The following is a 21,550-nucleotide window of genomic DNA, read 5'->3' as shown; positions in this document are numbered from 1 at the left end:
ACATATTTCACTATGGCTCTGTCTTTATACTGCCTAACTCCAAAGAAGCAAAGTAGCTAAGAGTGTGTGGAAATTATCATTGTTTGTAGGTGTACATGAACACACAACTGTGTATACATGAACACATACATACAAACATATGCAAAATGTATCCCTGTCAGCATCCAAATAGTATTTGAAGTAACCACAATTTCTCTAAGAAAACTTCTATTTCATTGTTCAGTACTTTCATCCAAAAGCTTTAGATTTAAAGATTTTTTTGGAGTTAAAGTACAAAGCCGGTTTGGATGATATTCATTGCAAAACAGAAATCATTCCAATTTATCCTGAACCCCACATGAACCTCCGCCCTGGGGCCCTGCATTCCCCCACAGTGGTAGTCTCTGGCCACCCCACTGGGAACTGCCTGGGCCATGGCTCGCAGCAGACAGGGTGTAGAAAGAAGAGACACTGGGAAGGTCATGGCTGACTGAGCAGACTGCGGAGATCAGAGAGCTCATACCTCATTTGCTCACCAAGTCCTGCCAAGAGCAACACTATTTAACTGCAGGTACTCAAAATCCAACAGGCATGCTTAAAGGAATCTCAGGCTTACAAGAGGACCATTCACAATGTGCATTTGTTGGGGATAGGTACCACCTTTTGGCAATTATTCACAAATATGTGTTTAAAGAGAAAGATTCAAACTACTTTGCTCTTTGTATCAATGTTCAGTGTTTTTCTACTGAGAGTCAAGATGATTCAAATTCACAAATCCTTATTTCAAGGTTTCCCAGTTTGGCACTATTGACATCTGGGGGTTAGCAGCATCCCTGGCTATCACCCAATAATGCCAGCAGCACCCCCTCCACAACAGTGGCAACCAAAAATGTCTCCAGACATTGCTAATTTCCCCTGGGAAACTAACTGCCCCCCACCCTTGAGAACCACTGCCTTAGTCAAACAAACCAACGCTGACAAAGACAAAATCCCACAAAATTAAAACAAATTTATATATAAACGCTAACCTTACCCACAGATACACTGTGTTATTTTAAGTCTCTCTATTCATTTGATACACTGACTTAACCATCAGAGAACTAATAAACATGAAATATTTAAATCATGATGAGACAGGGTGAGTCTTCATCTAGAGTCAAAGTGAATATATGAGTCTGGCCTCCTGAGGAGGGTGTAGGTGAAAGCACACATTTGGGAACCATTGATGTCTGGATGGTATTTCAAGTCCTGAAACCGGCTGAGACCACCAAGAGAGGGAAGTGAGCAAGAAAACAGAAATGGTCCAAGAACTAAATCCACTGACACTACAACGTTTAGAGGTCAAACAGATGAGGAGGAAGCAGTGAGGCTGAAGGAAAACAAGAGCATGGAAGAATCCGGAAAGTCTGGAAAGCGCGTGCCTGGAAGGTTGTTAATCACCATGACTGTAGGTCAGGAAGACAGGGGACAGATGGAAAAACGACCACTGGGTATGGCGGAATCAAGGTGATTGGTGACCCTGATCAGAGTGCTTCAGAGGAATGAAGACAGAAGTCTGATGGGTGAGAGGGTTCAAGAGACAATGGAGGAGAGACTGAGACAATTTTATTTCAAGATGGGAGAAAAAGCAACATCTTTGCATGCTGGAGGGAGAGATCCAGTGATGACGAAGAAATGATCCAGGAGAGAGGTAAAAATTGCTGGTGTTGTGTCTCTGAGTTGGTGATTACAAACAGGGCCTAGTGGACGACTATTGAGCTCTCCAGATAGCTCATCCATGGGCACAGAAGAGAGGGTAGAGAGAACAAAAATTCAGATTAAAACATGTGCAGATGTTCCCTCTGAGGGCTTCTATTCCCCGCTCAGATCTTAAACAAACACTCCCCTCTACTTCATGATTTATCCTCCTGTCCATAATGTCCATCCCTACAGCCGCACTATACCTGTTCTCCAAACACGCGGAACTCCCAGCCTCTTGCTCTTGCAGATCTCTCAGTCTTTATTTCCTTCCTTTTCGCATTATGATCCATCACTTCAACCATTTTCTTGCTAATGCCCTTAATTCCTTTGCTATCCTAGCTGTTCCACTTCACATACTCTGCAAAACCTCAATTCAATATCAATGTCTTTCCTCCCATGCTGCAGCCTGAGTGCTATGGGAGAATACACCTATTCTAATTAAAGCTCCCCAACTCAAGCTAAGCTCCTGCTGCCTGGTAATCATTTTATATGACCTGCAAGTTCCCATCAGGCTTTCCTCCTGCTCACCTTGGGGGATATAACCTTTACCTCATTCACATTTCTACTTCAGCTGACAACACTGCTTGTCATTGCTTGATGAATGGGCTTACCATCTACGCAACTGCCTGGGAGTCCCCTTTGACTCTTTCTCATTCACATCCTCCAGTCAACTATCCAACACCTACTGCCTCGACTTCTCAGACATTCCTGTACAACTCACAAATCATGCCTCTGCTAGACCATGAGAGTGGTGGCTGCCTAGTTTGTAGATTCCCCCAAAGGACATTTTTTTTGTTCCTTCATTCTTTGCATGGTCCTAATGGCAAAAGCCCGAGTCTACTTTTCTGACTGCACCGATATTTTCAAGAGCAGGAATCAAACCCACACTGACCCAAAGAAGCACAGCTACAGTGATTGGTTGAGGGATGGGCACCTAATGATGGCAAACCAATTAGAGTCCTTTCCTAGGTCTTCTCCTAGGGAGACCGTTTTCCTTCAGCACAGTGAGACTTAAAGATGCTAGTGACCTTAGTTCTGGCTTCATACAAGAAAGTGTTTTAGGATGCCTGGGTGGCTCAGTCAGTTGAGCGTCTGCTTTTGGTGCAGGTCATGATAGCAGGGTTCTAGGATCAAGTCTTGTGTCAGGCTCCCTGCTTTTCCCTCTCCTCCCTGCTTGTACTCTCTCTCACTATCTGCGTTGTTATCTGTCTTTGTCTCTCAAATAAATAAAATCTTAAAAAAAAAAAGAAAAAAAAAAGTGGTTTAAAAGATGAAACCAAAACAGAAAGAGGATATGGAGCCAAGAGACACAGAGAGAGCACCCTCAAGTTACTGGAGTTCTGGTTCCAGTTGTCACTCTGGTCAGGCCAGATACATCTCTGTCACTTTCACACTTGGGTAACATCCATCCAACCTGCCCTCTAACTTTATTTCTCTGAAGCCTAGTGTGAGTTTTGACATTTCTAAACCTAGATTCCTCACAGGGCACAAGTCCAGCTCAGTGAATGACTTTGTTGGATCCTGCACCTACCATTTTCTCTTCTGGATTACTGCCACTGCTGCGAGATGCTCTTCTCACTTTGAGAAAAATCTGGTGTAAAAGCTTACAGTTTCTAAATGCAAGTCTGACCAAAACCCCCTGAAGAAAGTCCTCAGTGATAGCAATATTCCTGTGTGATCTGGCTTCTGCCACCTTCTAGTTTCTCCTCCTGCCCCTTTCCCATCTCACAGTTCTCTCCAGAAACATCCAACTGTGTACAGGTTCCTCAGCAAAGTCCCTTCTCCTCTGTGAGAAATGTCTTTATCCACATTTTGCTCCCCAACTGTCATAATTCACGTATTACTTCGAGAAAAGGATTTCCTGAGTCTCCCCTCACTGAAAGCTGTTCCTCCTCCATACTCCTCAGTCACCCCTTTCATATGTCAACCTGCTTTTATTACACTTCACTGTAATTTTTAGTTTACTTATCTCCACCATGAGATTTTTAAAGACAAGGATTATATTGTTCATCTCTTTCACCAGAGTCTAGTATAGGGATATCACATGAAAGGTGTTCAATAAACATTTTCTGAACAGGGAAAGAAGGAAGTAGGGGTATTCAACAGTTTAAAGAGTAAGATATCTTTTCATTGGTACATTTAGTACATCACGAAGTTAGCTCTTTTATTTCTTTTGCCACAATTCTAGATTCTCAGGAATGATTAACCTCTTAAACCAATATGTTTGTTTTACAGGGAGATGTATATCAGTAAGCATAAATATAACATTACAGAGGTCAGTTAATGATGAAGAAATTTTCTAGTCATACTAGGCAACTTATCTCTCTTCTGTTACACTGTAGTCATAATATCTTCTCACCCTCCATGTTTGTCAGAACCTCTACAGACTACTTTTCCCTCTATCTAGAGGAAGAGTTAGGGAGTGGGGAAAATCAAATTTTCTGTTATAGAAGATGATGCAGAAGAATCAAATTTTCTGTTATGAGAGAATACATTCAATTTATACAAGGATGGGATAATAGACATGGATATCATTTTTTGAAATCAACCCAAGTTTCTAGAAATCACTTATTAATATTAAAAATGACTTATCCTACATCATTCTATATGATGTTTGAGCTGCATTTCAGAAGTGATATACAGAGCTCTTTCACAGAAGGACAATATTCATACTTCTATTTGACATTGCTCATACTTGAACATCTTGGATTAAGTTTCTTCTTTTGCTTCTACCTTGACTCAGAATTGTAGTGACTTTTGAGAACTAAAGCCGGGCTGCTTCATATAAATTTCATGTTCAAAGTAGCTTTGAAAAAAACAGTTTGGCCTATTCCAGTGTAGAGACTGCAAAGTAAGAAAATCTTCAAAACAGATGTAATTTGATTTGATTCAAATTGTTCAAAACAGATTTGATTCAAATTCTTCATCTGACAGGAGATGGGGGACAAGACAAATATCTATAAAATGAAGCTATTGCGTCTCCTTCCACAATACATTCGCATCATGAGTTCCGAGAATATACTTGGCACTCATGATTCAGTTTGTTATTCTCTCCTGTCACAGAAAAGTAAAGATATGCAGTAGCCTAAAAACAAATGAGTACAAATGATATTTTCTCACCCAAGGAAAGCAACTAACATTTTTTCCTCTGTAAGAACTGTTGAAATACTTGGTTTGGACTTCTGTTTATGAAATATTTTTCAAAAAGGGTCAGACTCCAAGGGCAAGACAATCAGAAATAAAGGATGAGTTCTAGGTATCAGTTACCAGTCAATAAATGCCACTTTAATTGTTGATATGGAATAAATGTATATTAAGGAATGAAAAACATAAGGAAGGGTATGGCTTTCTTATTTGCTATATAGTCACTCTCCACTACTACCATCTATGCTTTCTTGATATTCCTTATCTATTTGGGGTTCTCAAGTAAAGGCCAAGGGTGTCTAATGAGCACAGAAATGGCAGCAGCATATCTAAGGCATACCAGAGCAGTGACAGAAACTGTTTCTGAAGGACCATAGAAATTAAAAAAAAAAAAAAAAAAACCCACATTCAGTTAGAAGGATGATAGTTTTTCAACTTGACTAGGCCAATGGGTGCCCAGATATTAGGCTGAACATTATTTCTGAGTGTGTCTGTAAGGCTGTTCCTGTTAGATTAGCATTTGATTGAATCCATAGACTGAGTAAGCACATTGCCGTCTTTACTGATGGTGGGTCTCATTATATCCCTCAGAGGCCTTACGAGAACAAAAAGGTAGAAGAAAGGAGAATTCCTCCTCTCTGCCTAAGTGCTTGAGCTAAGGCACTGGTCTTCTCCTGCCTTCTCCTCTGAACACTACAAGTCTATGTCCAAGTCCAAGGGCATCTAGACTCAGACTAGAACTAGACCTGGATCTCCAACTTGCTGATGTCAGATAATGGGACTTCTCAGCTTCCATAATCATGAGCTTGTCTTGAGGGTCTTGTTTAATTTGCATAAAAGCAATGTCTGTGAGCTGCAAAACCCAATATATTCTTCAAATCAGTTTTTAAGAACAAATATTGTTATCATCAACAAAAAACAAATTTAATAATCATTTAACAGTATATAAACAATATAAAGAATTCTAAAAAATGAGAATGGCTACCATTCAGCAGTATCATTGACTCCCTAATATAGAGACTATAAAATAAAACTCATGAAACTTAGTTTTTGAAAGTTAATAGACTTAGTTTCAAAATAGCTTAGTCTCATATTGCCCCAGTTTTTATGTCAACTACATGACAAATTCAAGAAAAGTAATTTGCTTTCATAACTTGCTTCATCATTCCACATTTTCACTAATTAAATTTAGGATATTAGAAGACTAAACAAGCAAAACCAGGAAAGTAAAGAAGAAACAAAATGGTAAGCAATAATAAAGGTCTTGAGGAAAAATTTGGGGTCCAAAAAAGGAGCTGATGTGACTAGAATAAAGCTCATTTGGGAAATGAAGTGTGACTGAAAAGACAGGCCATTTTAGGAGCCAGCATAACATAATGGATAATCACAGGTGCTCTGGAGTCAGGCTGTCTGGGTTCAAATCCTGAACCTTTCACTTAATACGGGAAACTAATATAATCTCTCTAAACTCCCATCTCTTCACCTATGAAATGGGTTTCACCATATCTATTTACTAGTTTTATTATGAGGATTAAAAGAAATAAGTGAAAAACAGGGTACGGTCTAGGTGGTAATGGCTAAGTGTTAGCTGCTGTTACCATTATCATCATTAATATCACTAATAGTCCCAAAAGTTAAAACTTCTTGAAAATGTAAGCTATTAGCTCAGGAGCCCTCCATAGTTCTCAAGAAGAATTTGTGCTTAAAAATTCCGGTCTTAGAAGCACTTAGAAAGAAAGGATGAATACCCAAGTTTTGTAGCAACATGGACGGGACTGGAAGAGATTATGCTGAGTGAAATAAGTCAAGCAGAGAGAGTCAATTATCATATGGTTTCACTTATTTGTGGAGCATAACAAATAGCATGGAGGACAAGGGGAGATGGAGAGGAGAAGGGAGTTGAGGGAAATTGGAAGGGGAGGTGAACCATGAGAGACTATGGACTCTGAAAAACGATCTGAGAATTTTGAAGGGGTGGGGGGTGGGAGGTTGTGGGCACCAGGTGGTGGGTATTGTAGAGGGCACAGATTGCATGGAGCACTGGGTGTGGTGCAAAAATAATGAATACTGTTATGCTGAAAAAAAAAAAAGCACTTAGAATCCAGCCGAAGAAAAAGGGAATATGCAAAACACATCAAGCTAGTGTCAGAGACCTTGGGAGACATGGCCACAGAGTGTGTTCATTCCATCAGCTGGAGGAAAGGAGTGTGTGGCAGGACAGTCACCTTAGATACTAAATTGGTACGGCTTCAAAGTGAACAGTAACTACCCAGGGGAGACTTTCCTCCTGAGAGAGGTGCCAGATCCCGACGCACAGCTCATGTGGAACCCTCAACTCCTGCAATCCCCACCCCCAGATCCATTCCAGAGAAGCAGTTTCATAACCGCCAACTCTAATTAACACAGTAGTATTCAACTGTGTCTACAAAGTTCTATTTATCTGTTAAAGAGACCTATACATGTCATTTTTTTTTCATATATGGTACATTAGCTCATTTAGTGCTAGAGGTAGAAGAATAGATTATATTCATTTTTTAAAATATTTTAATTCCCCTGACTGCTATTTACTTCCTATTAGGACTATTTCCCTTTTTTTTTTTTAAGATTTTATTTATTTATTTGACAGAGAGAAATCACAAGTAGGCAGAGAGGCAGGCAGAGAGAGAGGAGGAAGCAGGCTCCCTGCTGAGCAGAAAGCCCGATGTGGGGCTTGAACCCAGGACCTGGGATCATGACCTGAGCCGAAGGCAGCGGCTTAACCCACTGAGCCACCCAGGCGCCCCAGGAATATTTCCCTTTGTTTGCAGGCTAAGGAAACATCCCCAAATGCCTAGCACTTCAGATTAAATACTCATCATAGAGTTCTGAGAGTATACAGTCCAATGATCATTTACATGAGTATATACTAGTACTAAGGTTCTTCCTCTGAGAAATTCCTTCCTCTTCTTTAAAAAAAGGTTTGCTTCTTTTGTACAGATTCATTGTCAGGATTTTAAGAGGCACCTGGGCTAGGGTTGAGACATTTCCTGTGTACTTCAACCCAGCCTTCTTTAACATCTTATGGGTACTGGGGCTTCCCCTATTCCATTGATAAAATTATGTTGCATGCCTACCTTTTCATGGCCAGGAAGTGTCTCTTTGTGATCAGATTGTATTTTCACTTCCTTAATTGCATCCCATTATGGGCTACTTATCCTCATGTACATCCTGCTTTAGCGCCTTTTAAGAAATCCTAAACATACTAGACATTTAAAAAGTTTTATTATAATGACCTGCCTATTCTGGCAGAAATAGGCCTTCTTTAAGGTAAGTTTTGCTCACTCCAGGAATTTTTATTCTACTCATCATTAGGGTCTGTCCAGAGCAGGAATGTCTCTATAACAATAACTGGAAGTATTCATTAAACCAGGAGTATATAAAGATGGTAAAAGGGTTTGTTGAGAATGGTTGAGCCCATACGCTAATATGATCCAAGTACAATTTATTAAGTGCATTTCTGTAACTGCATGCCCCAGGATTCCATGAGTCTCTAAGTATAAAGGAGGCCAGAGTAGTGTTAGGGTCCACCTCTTGCTTAGTACCCCTACCTGCTGAATCCCCAACAATTTTAGGATTCCTTGGGATATTTCAAATATTCTCAAAACCAGTTGCTTAACGTTCGCACCCTCCTGGTATTAAACGAATTTAGGGAGAAACCACAGACATCGGCATCCTCCACGAGAACTCAAGTTACTACGTGGTTCCTGATCCTCTGACAGTTCAGAGCAGCCCGGGTTCTGAGTTTCCACAGGGCAATGCATCTCCCTCAAGGAGCTGTGCTTTACACAGAAGTGGGGGAGATGCCTCTTTCCTAGCTCATGGCCTCAGTTCATAATCTGATCCCCAAAAGAGTATTTTTGGCATCCCTATGTCCCTAGTGTCACAAATTTCTTCATTTAAAAAAACAAAACCAAACCAAACAAAAAAGGCTTTGCTGCCCTCTCTTTGTACTGTATCTCCTTTCTCAGACCTAGCTACCTGTCTCAACTTTAAGGGGTTGCCAATCCCCCTCTTAATCCTAGTTCAGGATAAGTTTGGATTATACTTGTTAGAAGTGTATTTGTAAGTATCTAACAAACTATAGAAGAGATTCAGTGGTTCTGGTAAAAATGTCCAATGCCTCCCCACCCCCCAAACAGACACACAATGATCTTGACCTAAGGAACTGTTCTGTTTCACGAAGATTCTCTCTATTGTGCCCCTTGCAGGCTGTACTGTCTTGCTGTGTTTGTTCCCAGAAGTTTATCATTATGTTTTAGTATTGGCTTATACACTGGCCAAATGCTGTCTTTAAGCACTGAAGCATTATCAGCTGTTTTTTTTTTTTTCCTTAAGGAAGAAACAATTTTATTTATTTTAGAATACATAAAGGTACATAGCTCTTTAATAAAGGCTTTTAAAGTTGTTAGATTTTACTAATTGAGACTAAGTGTTTGGCACCTGCTTAGAGTCAATTAGGCAGTCAATTCATGAACTGTGCTATCGAGTATGCAGGAATACATTTTATCAGTGAATGATTTGTCATACATTTACGCAACTGCAAATGTTATTAGCTGGTTTTTATGCAAGGTTTCAGTTCCTCCACTAAGCTTCCCAGAATGCTAATTATGGTTCTGGCATGCTGTGTGGCTTTTCTCTGATCTTCTTCTTTCTTTGCAATGATATTTTTTTTTTATAGCACAAGTTTTCTTTCGCAAAGATGAGCACAGGAAAGGAATATAGATTTTAAATCCTCTATCCAGAAGAATCTTTTCTGCTCAGAGTTTGGTCTTTATTTTTTTTATTTTTAAAGATTTTATTTATTTATTTGACAGAGAGAAATCACAAGTAGGCAGAGAGGCAGGCAGAGAGAGAGGAGGAAGCAGGCTCCCTGCCGAGCAGAAAGCCCGATGCGGGGCTCGAACCCAGGACCTGGGATCATGACCTGAGCCGAAGGCAGCAGCCCAACCCACTGAGCCACCCAGGCGCCCCCAGAGTTTGGTTTTTAAATGAATTCTGGGAAGTAAACATCCCATAAACAACAGAAGTTCAGAACTTATTCTTGCTTCACATTCAAAATTCTGTGGATGACTCTATCACATCTTGTCTGCCTTAATTACCAGTTACCAAGCTCTGAAAGCTTAACTTCCTTACTTGCTCAGGAAAGACAAGTTGTCTATCACTTTATTAATTTACTTTTCATTATTCCTTTTTATTATTATTACATTTAAAATTGTGAGATGGTACAAACTAACCCTCCTTCTCCAGATGCAACATTACTAGTAGTGGTGGAAATAACAGTAACGTGCTAGTAACTTTACTTACATTATTTCCTTTAATGCTCACAACAATCTTTTTTTTAATTTTATTTTATTTTTTATTTTTTCAGCATAACAGTATTCATTATTATTGCACCACACCCAGTGCTCCATGCAATCCGTGCCCTCTACAATACCCATGCTCACAACAATCTTAAGTGGAAATTTTATCATCCCATTTTATGGATGAAAAAACTAAGGCTGAGAGAGACTGAGAAACTTGCCAAAAGTCACTCATTTAGTAAGTGATGGAACCTGGAGTGAAGCAGTTGGATACTTCTGTATCCTTATCTGAGCCTGATTCAATTAAAAGGGAAAACAATTCCAAAATAAATAGTGAAAAATAAAGCTTTGATTCAAACTAAATTTGGGGGAAAATGCTATTTGGAAAAGAATTGTAATTTGTCTTATAATTGATAAAATTTAAATTGCAATTATACTGTTTTGTTTTTCTGTAGTATAGCCAAAAAATAAATAAAACAAAACAAAAAAATCCTGGTTTGTAAATTTTTCGATAAAAGAGCATTTTGTATTTCATGTAAGATTCTCACAGGACCATTAATAAAAATATCTGAATCATTTAAAAAATACTTCAGGGTATCATTAATCCCAAGGGTCTTATATAGGTGTTTGACATTTACTATAATCCTTCCATATTCATCAACTTTTTTGACTTTCCTATTTAAATGTTCACTTGTTTAACTGCCAAAATCTCATCTGAAAATGGCCTTTCCTGTGATTTCAGCAATCCTTCAATACTACTACATTTTTTTTTCTTTTTGAAATTCATGGATATGTCAGTGACTACTCTAATTCATCTGTAAACATCATTAATATATTCTGTTTTTGGTTTAAAACCATCTTTAATTGGCAGGCCTGTGGGATTCATATTTCTTACTGTCTTAGTCTTATGCCAATGGCCACTAGAATCCCACAAACAAGTTTGGCTCCAACACAGTATTTCACCTTAGAAGGGAAGGAGTAAAGAGATATTCTAGGTTCAGTTCTGAAAATACAGTAAGAGGGGATGGGGGAGAAGAAAGGAGGGAAAAAGAAATACACATATGTTCAAAATCTACCAGGCACTGTATTAATCTTTTAAACATACTTTCTCCTATTTTACCTTTACACTTGGCCCACAGGTAGGTAACCAATACCGTCCCCTCGATCCCCACAGTGCACCCACCCATTAGACCAGCTCTATTAGCAGTACAGAAGAGGAAACTGAGGTCTGAGTAATAGTGCAGCCAAGCAGACTCCATCCAGGCCTGGCTCTGAATAGCTTAATACACTCTTAACCATTGTGTACCCTACCTGCTTATACTGTGGGAGTTGCTCTATGTGAGATCAGACAGTTGTTAGTTTGGTTTCCAATGTAAATGTCACTGAAATTACAAGACATTAAAAAAACCAATTTAACAGTCTCAGAAGTCTCACCTCGGTAGGTGGGAAGGACCTGACTTTGTTTAGTGGTAACAACCACCTCAATTAGACCAACTATTGCTTCAAAAGTCTTTCATGTTTAAGCAATTACACCTCATCTCCCCACAGAGAATAATATTGGCAGACAGCTCTGTGAAGTCCAAGTGCAGATGTCATCTGTGAAGTATCACAGTCTACAAATGTAATAGTAAGCCAGATGATGTCACTTTGTGCCCAACCGGAAAGGCCACCTAGAATCTAGTGGGTCCAAGGTGAGTGGCCAACAATCTAACCATTTACACACAGACAAAATGGTATTGTGTAAAACTCATTAATGCTCTGCTGAATTCAAGCATGAGATTACTTCATCAGCTCATTTCACAATGGGCAGCCAATTTCTTTTTTTTTAGTACATTAAGGCTATGATATTTATCTAAAAGAACCACAAAATAGCTCTAATATATAGAAATACAAATAAAATATTGGGCTGTTGGATATTGGTTTGCTTGTTTCTTAATACTTCTATAAATGTATGATTTAAATTGCTACTCAGGCAGGCAAATATAACTTTGTAATTTTTAAAGGCTGTTTTTTACACACACACACACACATACACACAAAGATGAGTACTTCAATCTGTTAAAATTAAATAAAAACAAGTTCCAGTCATTTAATTTATATCCTGCATTCTATTATTCCCTGAAGCACTAAATATCTACAAATACAAATTATTTTAAAGGAAAATTTTTAAATAAAGTGAACATCTCACACTAATATTATTGTAATCCTATGCACTGAAAACTTATTTCGAATCCATTTTATTGTCTTATATCAAAGCCAAAACAAGGACTCTACAGCTTATTCCCAAAGGAAAGCTTTGTTCTTGTTATAACTTACAACAAAAGATAAATATGTTCATTTATTTTGGAGGTGGAAGGAAGGTCGTCATGGACCTACTTTGATGTTGTTCTGCTGACCAGTGGGTCATGAAAGTAAGAACTGAGCCACAAGTGATTTGGAGAGCCCTGCAATAACAACTGTGTTCTCTGGGCTTCCCTGACTGGCATTTGACCTGTAATAGACCATAATACTTAAGGCCTAAATGGTTTCACCTGGATCTACTTATTAAATCAGAAAGTTTTGGGGTTTTTTTCTCCTGTGTTAAGGTGAATGCTTGCTAAAGCTTGAAGGATTTACTGCAAAATAAAAGTGATATGTAAAGAAAAAGAAGATCCCAGTCTTACAGATGACATTTATCTAGATTTGGTGATAACATTCAAGGGTGAAATTCTGGAACAGATTTTCTCACCCTTAGCACTACTAACGTTTTGGGGCTGGATAATTCTTTGCTGTTGGGGCTGTCCTATGTATTGTAGGATGTTTAAGAACATCCCTGCTGCTGCCCTCATTTCCAGTTGTGACAACCAAAAACACATCCAGACATTGTCACGAATCCTCTGGGGGGCAAAGTCATAAACTCCCTATTCTCATTCCTTCACCCCTAGTTCTTAAGATTTAGTCTAACTTCCAGCAATGAATAAAGAGCAATGTTCAGAAAAAATGAAGGGGAAAATTACCCAAAATTTTACTGTGACTTAATCAGTTAATTTTTACAGGAATTATAGTTTAAAAATATGAAAATGAATTTACAGTATTAAATACAGTCAGACATGTTAAAAAGCAAAATACTTGGCAGCTTAAAAACAACAACAACAACTCAAGTCTAGAACTTGAAGCCACAAGTTCATGAACATTAAAATGTCAGATTCTCTGAGTCAGGTGAAGACTGTGTTTAGACTGATATATATGATTTCTTATGAAGCCCATATTTAGTGGAATGTGCTATATCATCTAAAAATGGCTCAATATCTAAACAGTAGTAGTACACCATCTATTTGTGGTAGCCTTAAACTGTTAATTACAGGTATATTTAAAGTATTTTATACCTTCTTATTGCCACATGATTTTTAACATACTTTGCATTAGTTCTGTTTCTTCTCATTGCCAAATTCTTGGTGATACTCAATTCATTGGCTTCATATCTTATTTACATTTAAACATTATAAAACTAATGTATTATTATTATTATTCTGCTAAATATCTGAAAGTACTATTGCCTTTAACCAAATTAATTAATGTCTTTTACGAAAGTTAAGAGCAACTGAGATAAATTTCCAACTTCTTCACTTGCTTCGTTCCATAGCACAAGTACCAGGTCTGCTTTATGGGGGCTGATTTGCTCACTTCCAACTCACAATTCATATACATGCTATTTCTGCAAATATGAACAAAACTTAAGTCATTCCTTTCTTCAGGATTATTTTAGCTTTAGTGCTGACAACATGTTAGTTTTGTCACCTTGGAAAACTCAACCTCACGCTGCTTCAGTTTCTTCATTGATGAAATAAATGGGATGGAATGATCTTTAAATTCCTTTCTAGCTCATAAGTTCTGAGAATTTGGGGGGGAAATACATACAAATGGATATTAGCTGTTTGTTCCCTAAAAGCTCTTTAAAACAAAGAATATTATCTAATGGGTTAATACACACAAGGATCAGAAAAAAATAGGTGTATGAATTTCCACACCCAAATAAAGAAATATGTAACTTAAACAAGGTTAGTCAAAATGTCTCTAAAAAGAACCTTTAGGGTATTAATTCACAATGTCAAATGCAACAAAACAGGTCAAGAATATAATATTCTTCATTGTTATATTTGATGATGATGATGATGACGGCCAAACTACTCTGATTCCCTTAGCTGGGAAATGATTAAAAAGTTCTTCTTGAACTTTTTGTACCAGCTTCTTAGTGGTATTTATTAGGCTGTATGTGGAAGACAGCATTATTTAGGGGTCAAACATGGAAGGAGAAAGAAAAGGAGGAAACCTACTGAGAAAAAATAATACCTTCTGTAGAGCTGAGTAAATGTTCTAGTTTTATACACTTAAAAAAGAAAAAGAAAAAAAGAATGGAAGAAATAGGACTGTTGACGGACCATGATTTCTTACTCAGGTTAAAGGGATCCAAGGGATGGATCCAATCACTGCATGTGACTCATTTGTTAGTAAATTAATGGTGTTGAGGTGGGTTCACATAGCCAAACTTGACTTCTTCAGTTGATTTTGGAAATAGTAGTCATTGTATTGTCCAGACAGACCTAATGATCTATACATTAAGATGAGTCAACATAAGAAAAATATCCTCATAAAAAGACTGGAACTCTTTAAACTGACCTCCTTCTGTAGCACCAGTAGCAACTAAGTGAGAGTCAAAAATCAACAGGTCCTACCACTGTGAACTAACAGACACTTAAGCCTCACCTGCAGATAGCAGACAGCAGACCAAACACATTCTTGGTGTGGCCTTTCTCTCAAGGACCTCCTCCTAGGAAGTCTCTCAAAAACCTACACCATTACTTAGCTGTAGGAGATGAGACACTATTTCTACAATCATACTGAAAATGGAAAAGTCACATGAATGCTCAATATCATGTGCATTTTACTTTTAATCACAATGGCTACAGTCGTTTAAGTCAGGAAATCAAGTTGAATCATTTGGCTTTTCTAATCTTCTGAAACTAGAAGGTAGGATGTCTCTCTTTGTTCATTCTTGATGGTCATGCAAAATATGAGGGTTTTTTAAATATTTTATATATAACATATAAATGCTATTTATAATTTTTAAAGGTCAGCAAATTAATGTGACATGCTAATATAAAAATAAAATATAATTAGCAAAATGGTTTAATTATCTAGGTGATGAATAGTAGGAATTCCTGTTACTTTACCTTCTGAATTAATAAACAATCAATGGGGTGTCTGGGTGGCTCAGTCTGTTAAGTGTCTGCCGTCAGCTCAGGTCATGATCCCAGGGTCCTAGCCCCGTGTTGGGCTCCCTGATCAGCAGGGAGTCTGCTTCTCCCTCTCCCTCTACCCTTCCCTTCTGCTCATGCTTGCTCTCTTGTGCTCTCTGTATCTCTCCCTAAAATAAATAAATAAAACCTTTTAAAAAAATTAATTATTTAATAATCAAAACTACAAATATTACTGTTAACTTTAGAAATGGGCTTGTTTTAATGTTCTGGTTTATAGAATAATCTTTAACTTAAGAGATTTTATTACTGGTAAATAACATATTTGAAAAGAAACTATAATGTCCTTATTCATGAACTACTTTTAAAGCAATAAAAAATTTCTCAATATCTTCCATAGTTTTTATAGTTAATAGCTGTATAACAGCAGTCTTTTTAACTGATTAGCCTTTCAAAAACACTTAGCAACAAAAGCTAAAAGATTTTTCCAAACATGACATTTTCCTCACAGAAACTTAATAGCTCTGGACAATAAACACAGCCTTTTTTTTTCCTGAATAGAAACTACATAAATATAGAAGCACCTGGGTGGCTCAGTCAGTTAAGCATCTGCCTTCAGCTCAGGTCATGATCCCAGAATACTGGGATGGAGCCCCGCATCGGGTTCTCTGTTCTGTGGAAAGCCCGCTTCTCCTTCTCCCTCTGCCTGCCACTTCCCCTGCTTGTACACTCACGGGCCCACTCTCTCTCTCCCTAATAAATAAAATATTTTAAAAAGAAAATATATAAATTTGTATTTCCAAAAGAAAGGTGTCAATATAGCCACATTTGTGGCAAACAGAACCCTGTATTTATGTACATATAGCTACAGAGATACGTAAATGAAACATAAAAAATTTCAAATTTGGAGAAACAATATGAGAGGAAAAAGCTTTCCAGATACATGTGCAGTTTTGTGCAATTTATTCATAAAGCAACTATCACTTTAATTCGAAAGACAGTATATTTTTTAATTTTAAATGTTGAGTGCTTATGAATAAAAGTACCTTAAGAATATTGGTGAGTATTGTTATATAATATATAGTATTCACAGAACATGATACATATCATACTTTTTCACCCTTTATGGACATATAAGTCAAGAATTTCAAATATTGTTCATTATTAATTTGTAGTAAATATTACTCAAATGCCTCCATTTTATAAAAAAGCAAACCTAAAGCATGAGCATTTCAAACATCTTGCCTTAATTGAAAGAATGACTGCATGGCTGACTGGGAAACAGAGCCCAAGTCTTTGGATTACTGATTTTATTCTCTACAACAATAATCTCTACCAATTAATTTCTGTGCTAAACACAGGTGATCCCAACTATCTTTACAGGCATTACAACCTTCTCATAACACCTTCTCATAACAAAGCAAAATAGGTATACTTAAAAAGAAAACCATAAAGGGCATATGGGTGGCACAGTCACTGTTGAGCATCCAACTCTTAGTTTCGGCTCAGGTCATGATCTCAGGGTCATGAGACAGAGCCCTGAGTCGGGCTCCATGCTCAGTGGGGAGTCTGCTTGAGATTCTCTCTCTCCCTCTCCCTTTTCCTCTGCTCCTTTCCCTGCTAGTACATGCTCTCTCTCTCCCGAATAAGGGGGAAAAAAAGAGAAAACCACAAAGTATTTGGAATAGAGAAAAGGTCAAATAGAGTCAAAAGTGAAATGTAAAGTGTCAAACTCAGGAGGAAAGGCTGCTGTAATGCACTATGCTCCTGTTCTTCAGTCAGTTCCTAGTTTATTTGGTTCTATCCCTCAGTACTTCAATAGAGCACAACAGAACCCCAGCTGACCCAAATACTTCACGAGTTCTGTTTAAGGATGGGTTACCTATTCATTCTCCTTGACTTTAATATTGGAAATCCTTTGCATAAGACTATCTTGCTACCTTGGGAGAAATATTAAACCCAAATGAAATTTCCTTGATATTGAGGAACTAATTGTTCTGTAGGAGAGGCCTGCAAATGTTTTCTTAAAGGGCCAGACAGCAAATGTTTTGGGCTTTGTAGGCCACAGGACTCTACTGTGAAAGCAGCCATAGACAATATACAAACAGATGGATATGGTTGTGCTCCAATAAAATCTATTTTAAAAAATAGGCTGGTCGGTTGGATTTGGCCCATGAGCCATTATTTGCCAACCTCTGGTCTAGAATACCTTTAAGCTGAAAAATACTTCTTCCATACTTTTTTTTTCTTCCATACTTTTTTAAGTTAGAAATTCTCATGGAATACTGTTCCTGTAGTCAAAAGGGACTTGTTAAATATTTTTCGTTAGAGAAAAAGTACACATCCCAACAAAGGCTGCATCGGTTTGGGCTCTACTAATTGGACATTTGTGGTAATGTATCTTAGAACTATATTGAGGTTTACCACTGCACTATCTAAAGAGTATTTGCCTACTGTGGTAACAGGGTAAAAGACGACTGATGCATAAATGCTCAATCTACTTAATAAATGAACTTAAAGTACCACAGCAATTATAGGTATATAGACTAAGATTATTAATTAGAAATGCATTTTATCTATTGCAGTATATCAGGGTGAATCTTTATTTCAAAATGGCCTTTAGCTACACCTTACATGAAACCAGTAAATCAACATTTATTTCACACTTTTAAATAAACCCCTACTGTTCTGTAATTCAGACTGCCCACCTTTAAAGTCTGTAACATTTTACTAAAACATGAGATATTCATTCATTCATTCATTCATTCATTCATTAAAAATATTTACTGAATGTTCATTAACAGATAGGTACTGTTTTATAAGCTGAAGATTTAAAAATATAATACAGTCCTACAATTAAGGAATTCTCAGTCTGGCAGAGAATCTCTTTGGAAAATATAACTGTGACAAAACAATAGTGTTATGGTAGGATTAAGTTAATATGAAAATTAATTTCCAACTTTCAAAAAAGCTTTAAGTATTAAGTATTAGATATCTTAAATATTATATTATTTCCACATATACTCCTATTTATTTTTCATTATTTGATAGTAAATGAAATAAAACATGAGCTATTGATTTTCAGATATATAATAAAGCAGAACGGTGTATGCTACAAAGTCAATTTTTTAGACAAACATTTAACAAAAGCCCTCGATGTAGAATAGTGTATATAGAATAACTCTGTATGTTTAAGATAAAGACACTTGGAGTGTTTTTTTTTCTTTTTTTTTAAGATTTTATTTGTTTATTTGACAGAGAGAGATCACAAGTAGACAGAGAGGCAGGCAGAGAGAGAGAGGGGGAAGCAGGCTCTCTGCCGAGCAGAGAGCCCGATGCGGGACTCGATCCCAGGACCCTGAGATCATGACCCGAGCTGAAGGCAGCGGCTCAACCCACTGAGCCACCCAGGCGCCCACTTGGAGTGTTTTTGAAGGAATTTTAGTGGGTCTGAGGACAGAGCTGGGAGTCAGTAAGAGGGAGTGAGAGGGAAGAAAGAAGTATTAATTTTAAAATAATTTTTTTAAAAGATTTTATTTATTTATTTCACAGAGAGAAAGAAAGATCACAAGTAGGCAGAGAGGCAGGCAGAGAGAGAGAGGGAAGCAGACTCCCCGTTCAGCAGAGAGCCTGATGCGGGGCTCGACCCCAGGACCCTGAGATCATGACCTGAGCTGAAGGTAGAGGCTTAACCCACTGAGCCACCCAGGCGCCCCTTAAAATAATTTTTTAAAAGAAGGGTTTAACACTGACAAAGACAAGAATTAGTTCTCATTATAACATATGCAAATAGAAGATTTTTTGGGCGGGGGGAAGGTCATATTTTAATGTATCTTTTCCTTCTGCAACTAAAAATATTTTTCCCTATCCTAACCTGATCCAAAACAATTGACTTTTACCTTTTTTTTTTTTTTAAGATTTTATTTATTTATTTGACAGGCAGAGATCACAAGTAGGCAGAGAGGTAGGCAGAGAGGCAGGCAGAGAGAGAGGGGAAGCAGGCTTCCTGCTGAGCAGAGAGCACGATGCAGGGCTCAATCCCAGGACCCTGGGATTATGACCTGAGCTGAAGGCAGAGGCTTTAACCCACTGAGCCACCCAGGTGCCCCTTGACTTTTACTTCTTTATTTTGTTCTGCAGGTAGAAAGTTGAAAGTGGAAAAGTACAGACACCCAAATAATGGGTATAAACATGTTTAGGAGGAAAGAGGCAGAGGCTATCATTTACTGAGCAGGTGCCTTGAGCATCCTGCATACCAAATGCCGTGGCCAAGGAGAGGTAAGATTTTCCTTTTTTTTCTTTTCCCTCTACTAAGGACACTCAGAACCACAAAATTATTTAAAGATATCTTTCTGGCTGCTTATTAAGTTGCTTTCTTTTGGGGCAATTGGCATGACAGACTGGGTTCTTATTCTTTAGCATCATATAATGGGAATTTTTAAGTTACGCAATTATAAAATAAAAATGTATTGGTATTTAAGATACCTTTATATATCTGTCACTTTATTCTTTCCTCATCACTTGTAGGTTAATTATGTAGCTATATAGTCACATAAAATTTCATTGAAAAAGTTATAAGCATTACTAGTTGTTGGACATGAAACAACTTATAACATTTGGACTTATGTGGACTTTTCATTTATTCTCAAGCTAAAAGGCTAAATGATAGTGAAATTGTATAAAACATCTTAGAATTAGATTGTACAAATAATTTTCATTTTGTGAAGAGTACACATTTTGTAAAGATTTCTCATGCTTCAGCAAATAAGAAATAATGATAAGAATACACATTTTCTTATTTAAAGCCTAAAATTTGGAACAGAAAAGCTAGCATGTTGCTGACAGTCTCAACAGCAACTGTGAAAAGCAAACAAGCCAATGCAAACAAAACACAGTTTTCTGAAAAAAAAAAAAAAAAAAAAAAAAAAAAGATAATGATTCTACATATCAGCACTGATTTCAAATTATTTTAACATATACTTTAGAAGCACAGTAATTTATGGATGTCTCCTTAAATGGAATATAAAGAAAGAATACTGAATATCTAACGGATTCAAAGTAATATACATATATTCTACAAGTTGAGTCTACATGCATAAGAGTGACTTCCAGAAACAAGCATTAGTATATTCCTTTCCATTCATTTGGAAACTTCCTAATAATTAGGTAAAACGTGCTTGATAAGACCTATTAATGAAAATGGTAAAATAAGAACAGTGTATAGTTTTCATGTTTAATAAAAACCTAGCAAACATACTAAGTAATTAACTTTGGATTTACATTTCTTAATTTACCACTTCTGACATTCACAATATAGTTGATTCTTGAACAATATGGATGGGTAACAGATGGTGACCCTCCATGCAGTAGAAAATAGGCATATAACTTCTGATTCCCTATTTAATTAATAGCCTACTGTCGACTAGAACCCTTACCGATAATATAAAGTTGATCAACACATATTTTGTATGTTATATGTATTAAAGTTGATCACATATTTTGTAAGTTATATGTACTATATGCTGTATGCTTACAATAAACTTAGCTAGAAAAAAGAAAATATTAAGAAAATCATAAGAGAAAATACATTTACAGTACTGTACTGTAAAAAATCCTTATAAGTAAACCTGCAAAGTTCAAACCCATTTTTTCAAGGGCCAACTGTAGTTAAAAGTAGATGTGAAGTTTTCCCCAGTCTATACAGTACATATGCAGAATGTAACATACAACTTTTTTAGTTATTGTTAGTCTGAAACTGTCTTGTCCATTACCATATTTACTGACCTCTTCTGGGACTCTCATGATTGAAGAGAATGCCATTCACTGCGAAGAGATTATATGCTTCCCGGAAGTTTACCACAATCCAATAGGCATAGAGTTTAGCAGCCCCTGTTGGAATAATTTTTTAAAAGCAAATAAAAGATGGTGTTTTATAATAAAAGACGGTGATTTTTCACTCACCTTAAACAAGTAACAACATGCAAAAGTTAATTTGTAATATACTAAGTTAGAAAAAGATAAGAGTCAAAGCCAATGACTAAAGGTTCCTTTGCCAGTTAATCATGTGCACAAGAAAATATTTAAAATTTTTTTTTTACTTTTGTAATACCCACA

At 37.1% G+C, this 21,550-nt stretch overlaps 1 protein-coding gene across 3 annotated transcripts in view; it reads right to left on the bottom strand.

Annotated features, from left to right (window-relative positions):
• Nucleotides 1-21,550, bottom strand: part of GMDS (GDP-mannose 4,6-dehydratase) — a 640,099-nt gene that overhangs the window by 313,565 nt on the left and 304,984 nt on the right. For all 3 annotated transcript variants that reach the window (XM_047734312.1, XM_047734313.1, XM_047734311.1), the window contains one exon: nt 21,221-21,325. In XM_047734312.1, coding sequence (XP_047590268.1) covers nt 21,221-21,325 — 105 coding nt within the window. The remainder of the gene's footprint in view (nt 1-21,220; nt 21,326-21,550) is intronic.

This window comes from Lutra lutra, chromosome 6 (genome assembly GCF_902655055.1).
Source record: "Lutra lutra chromosome 6, mLutLut1.2, whole genome shotgun sequence".
In the NCBI taxonomy this organism is placed as follows: domain Eukaryota; kingdom Metazoa; phylum Chordata; class Mammalia; order Carnivora; family Mustelidae; genus Lutra; species Lutra lutra.
Note: the sequence above shows the minus strand (reverse complement) of the source record. Positions and strands in the feature narration are given on the sequence as shown.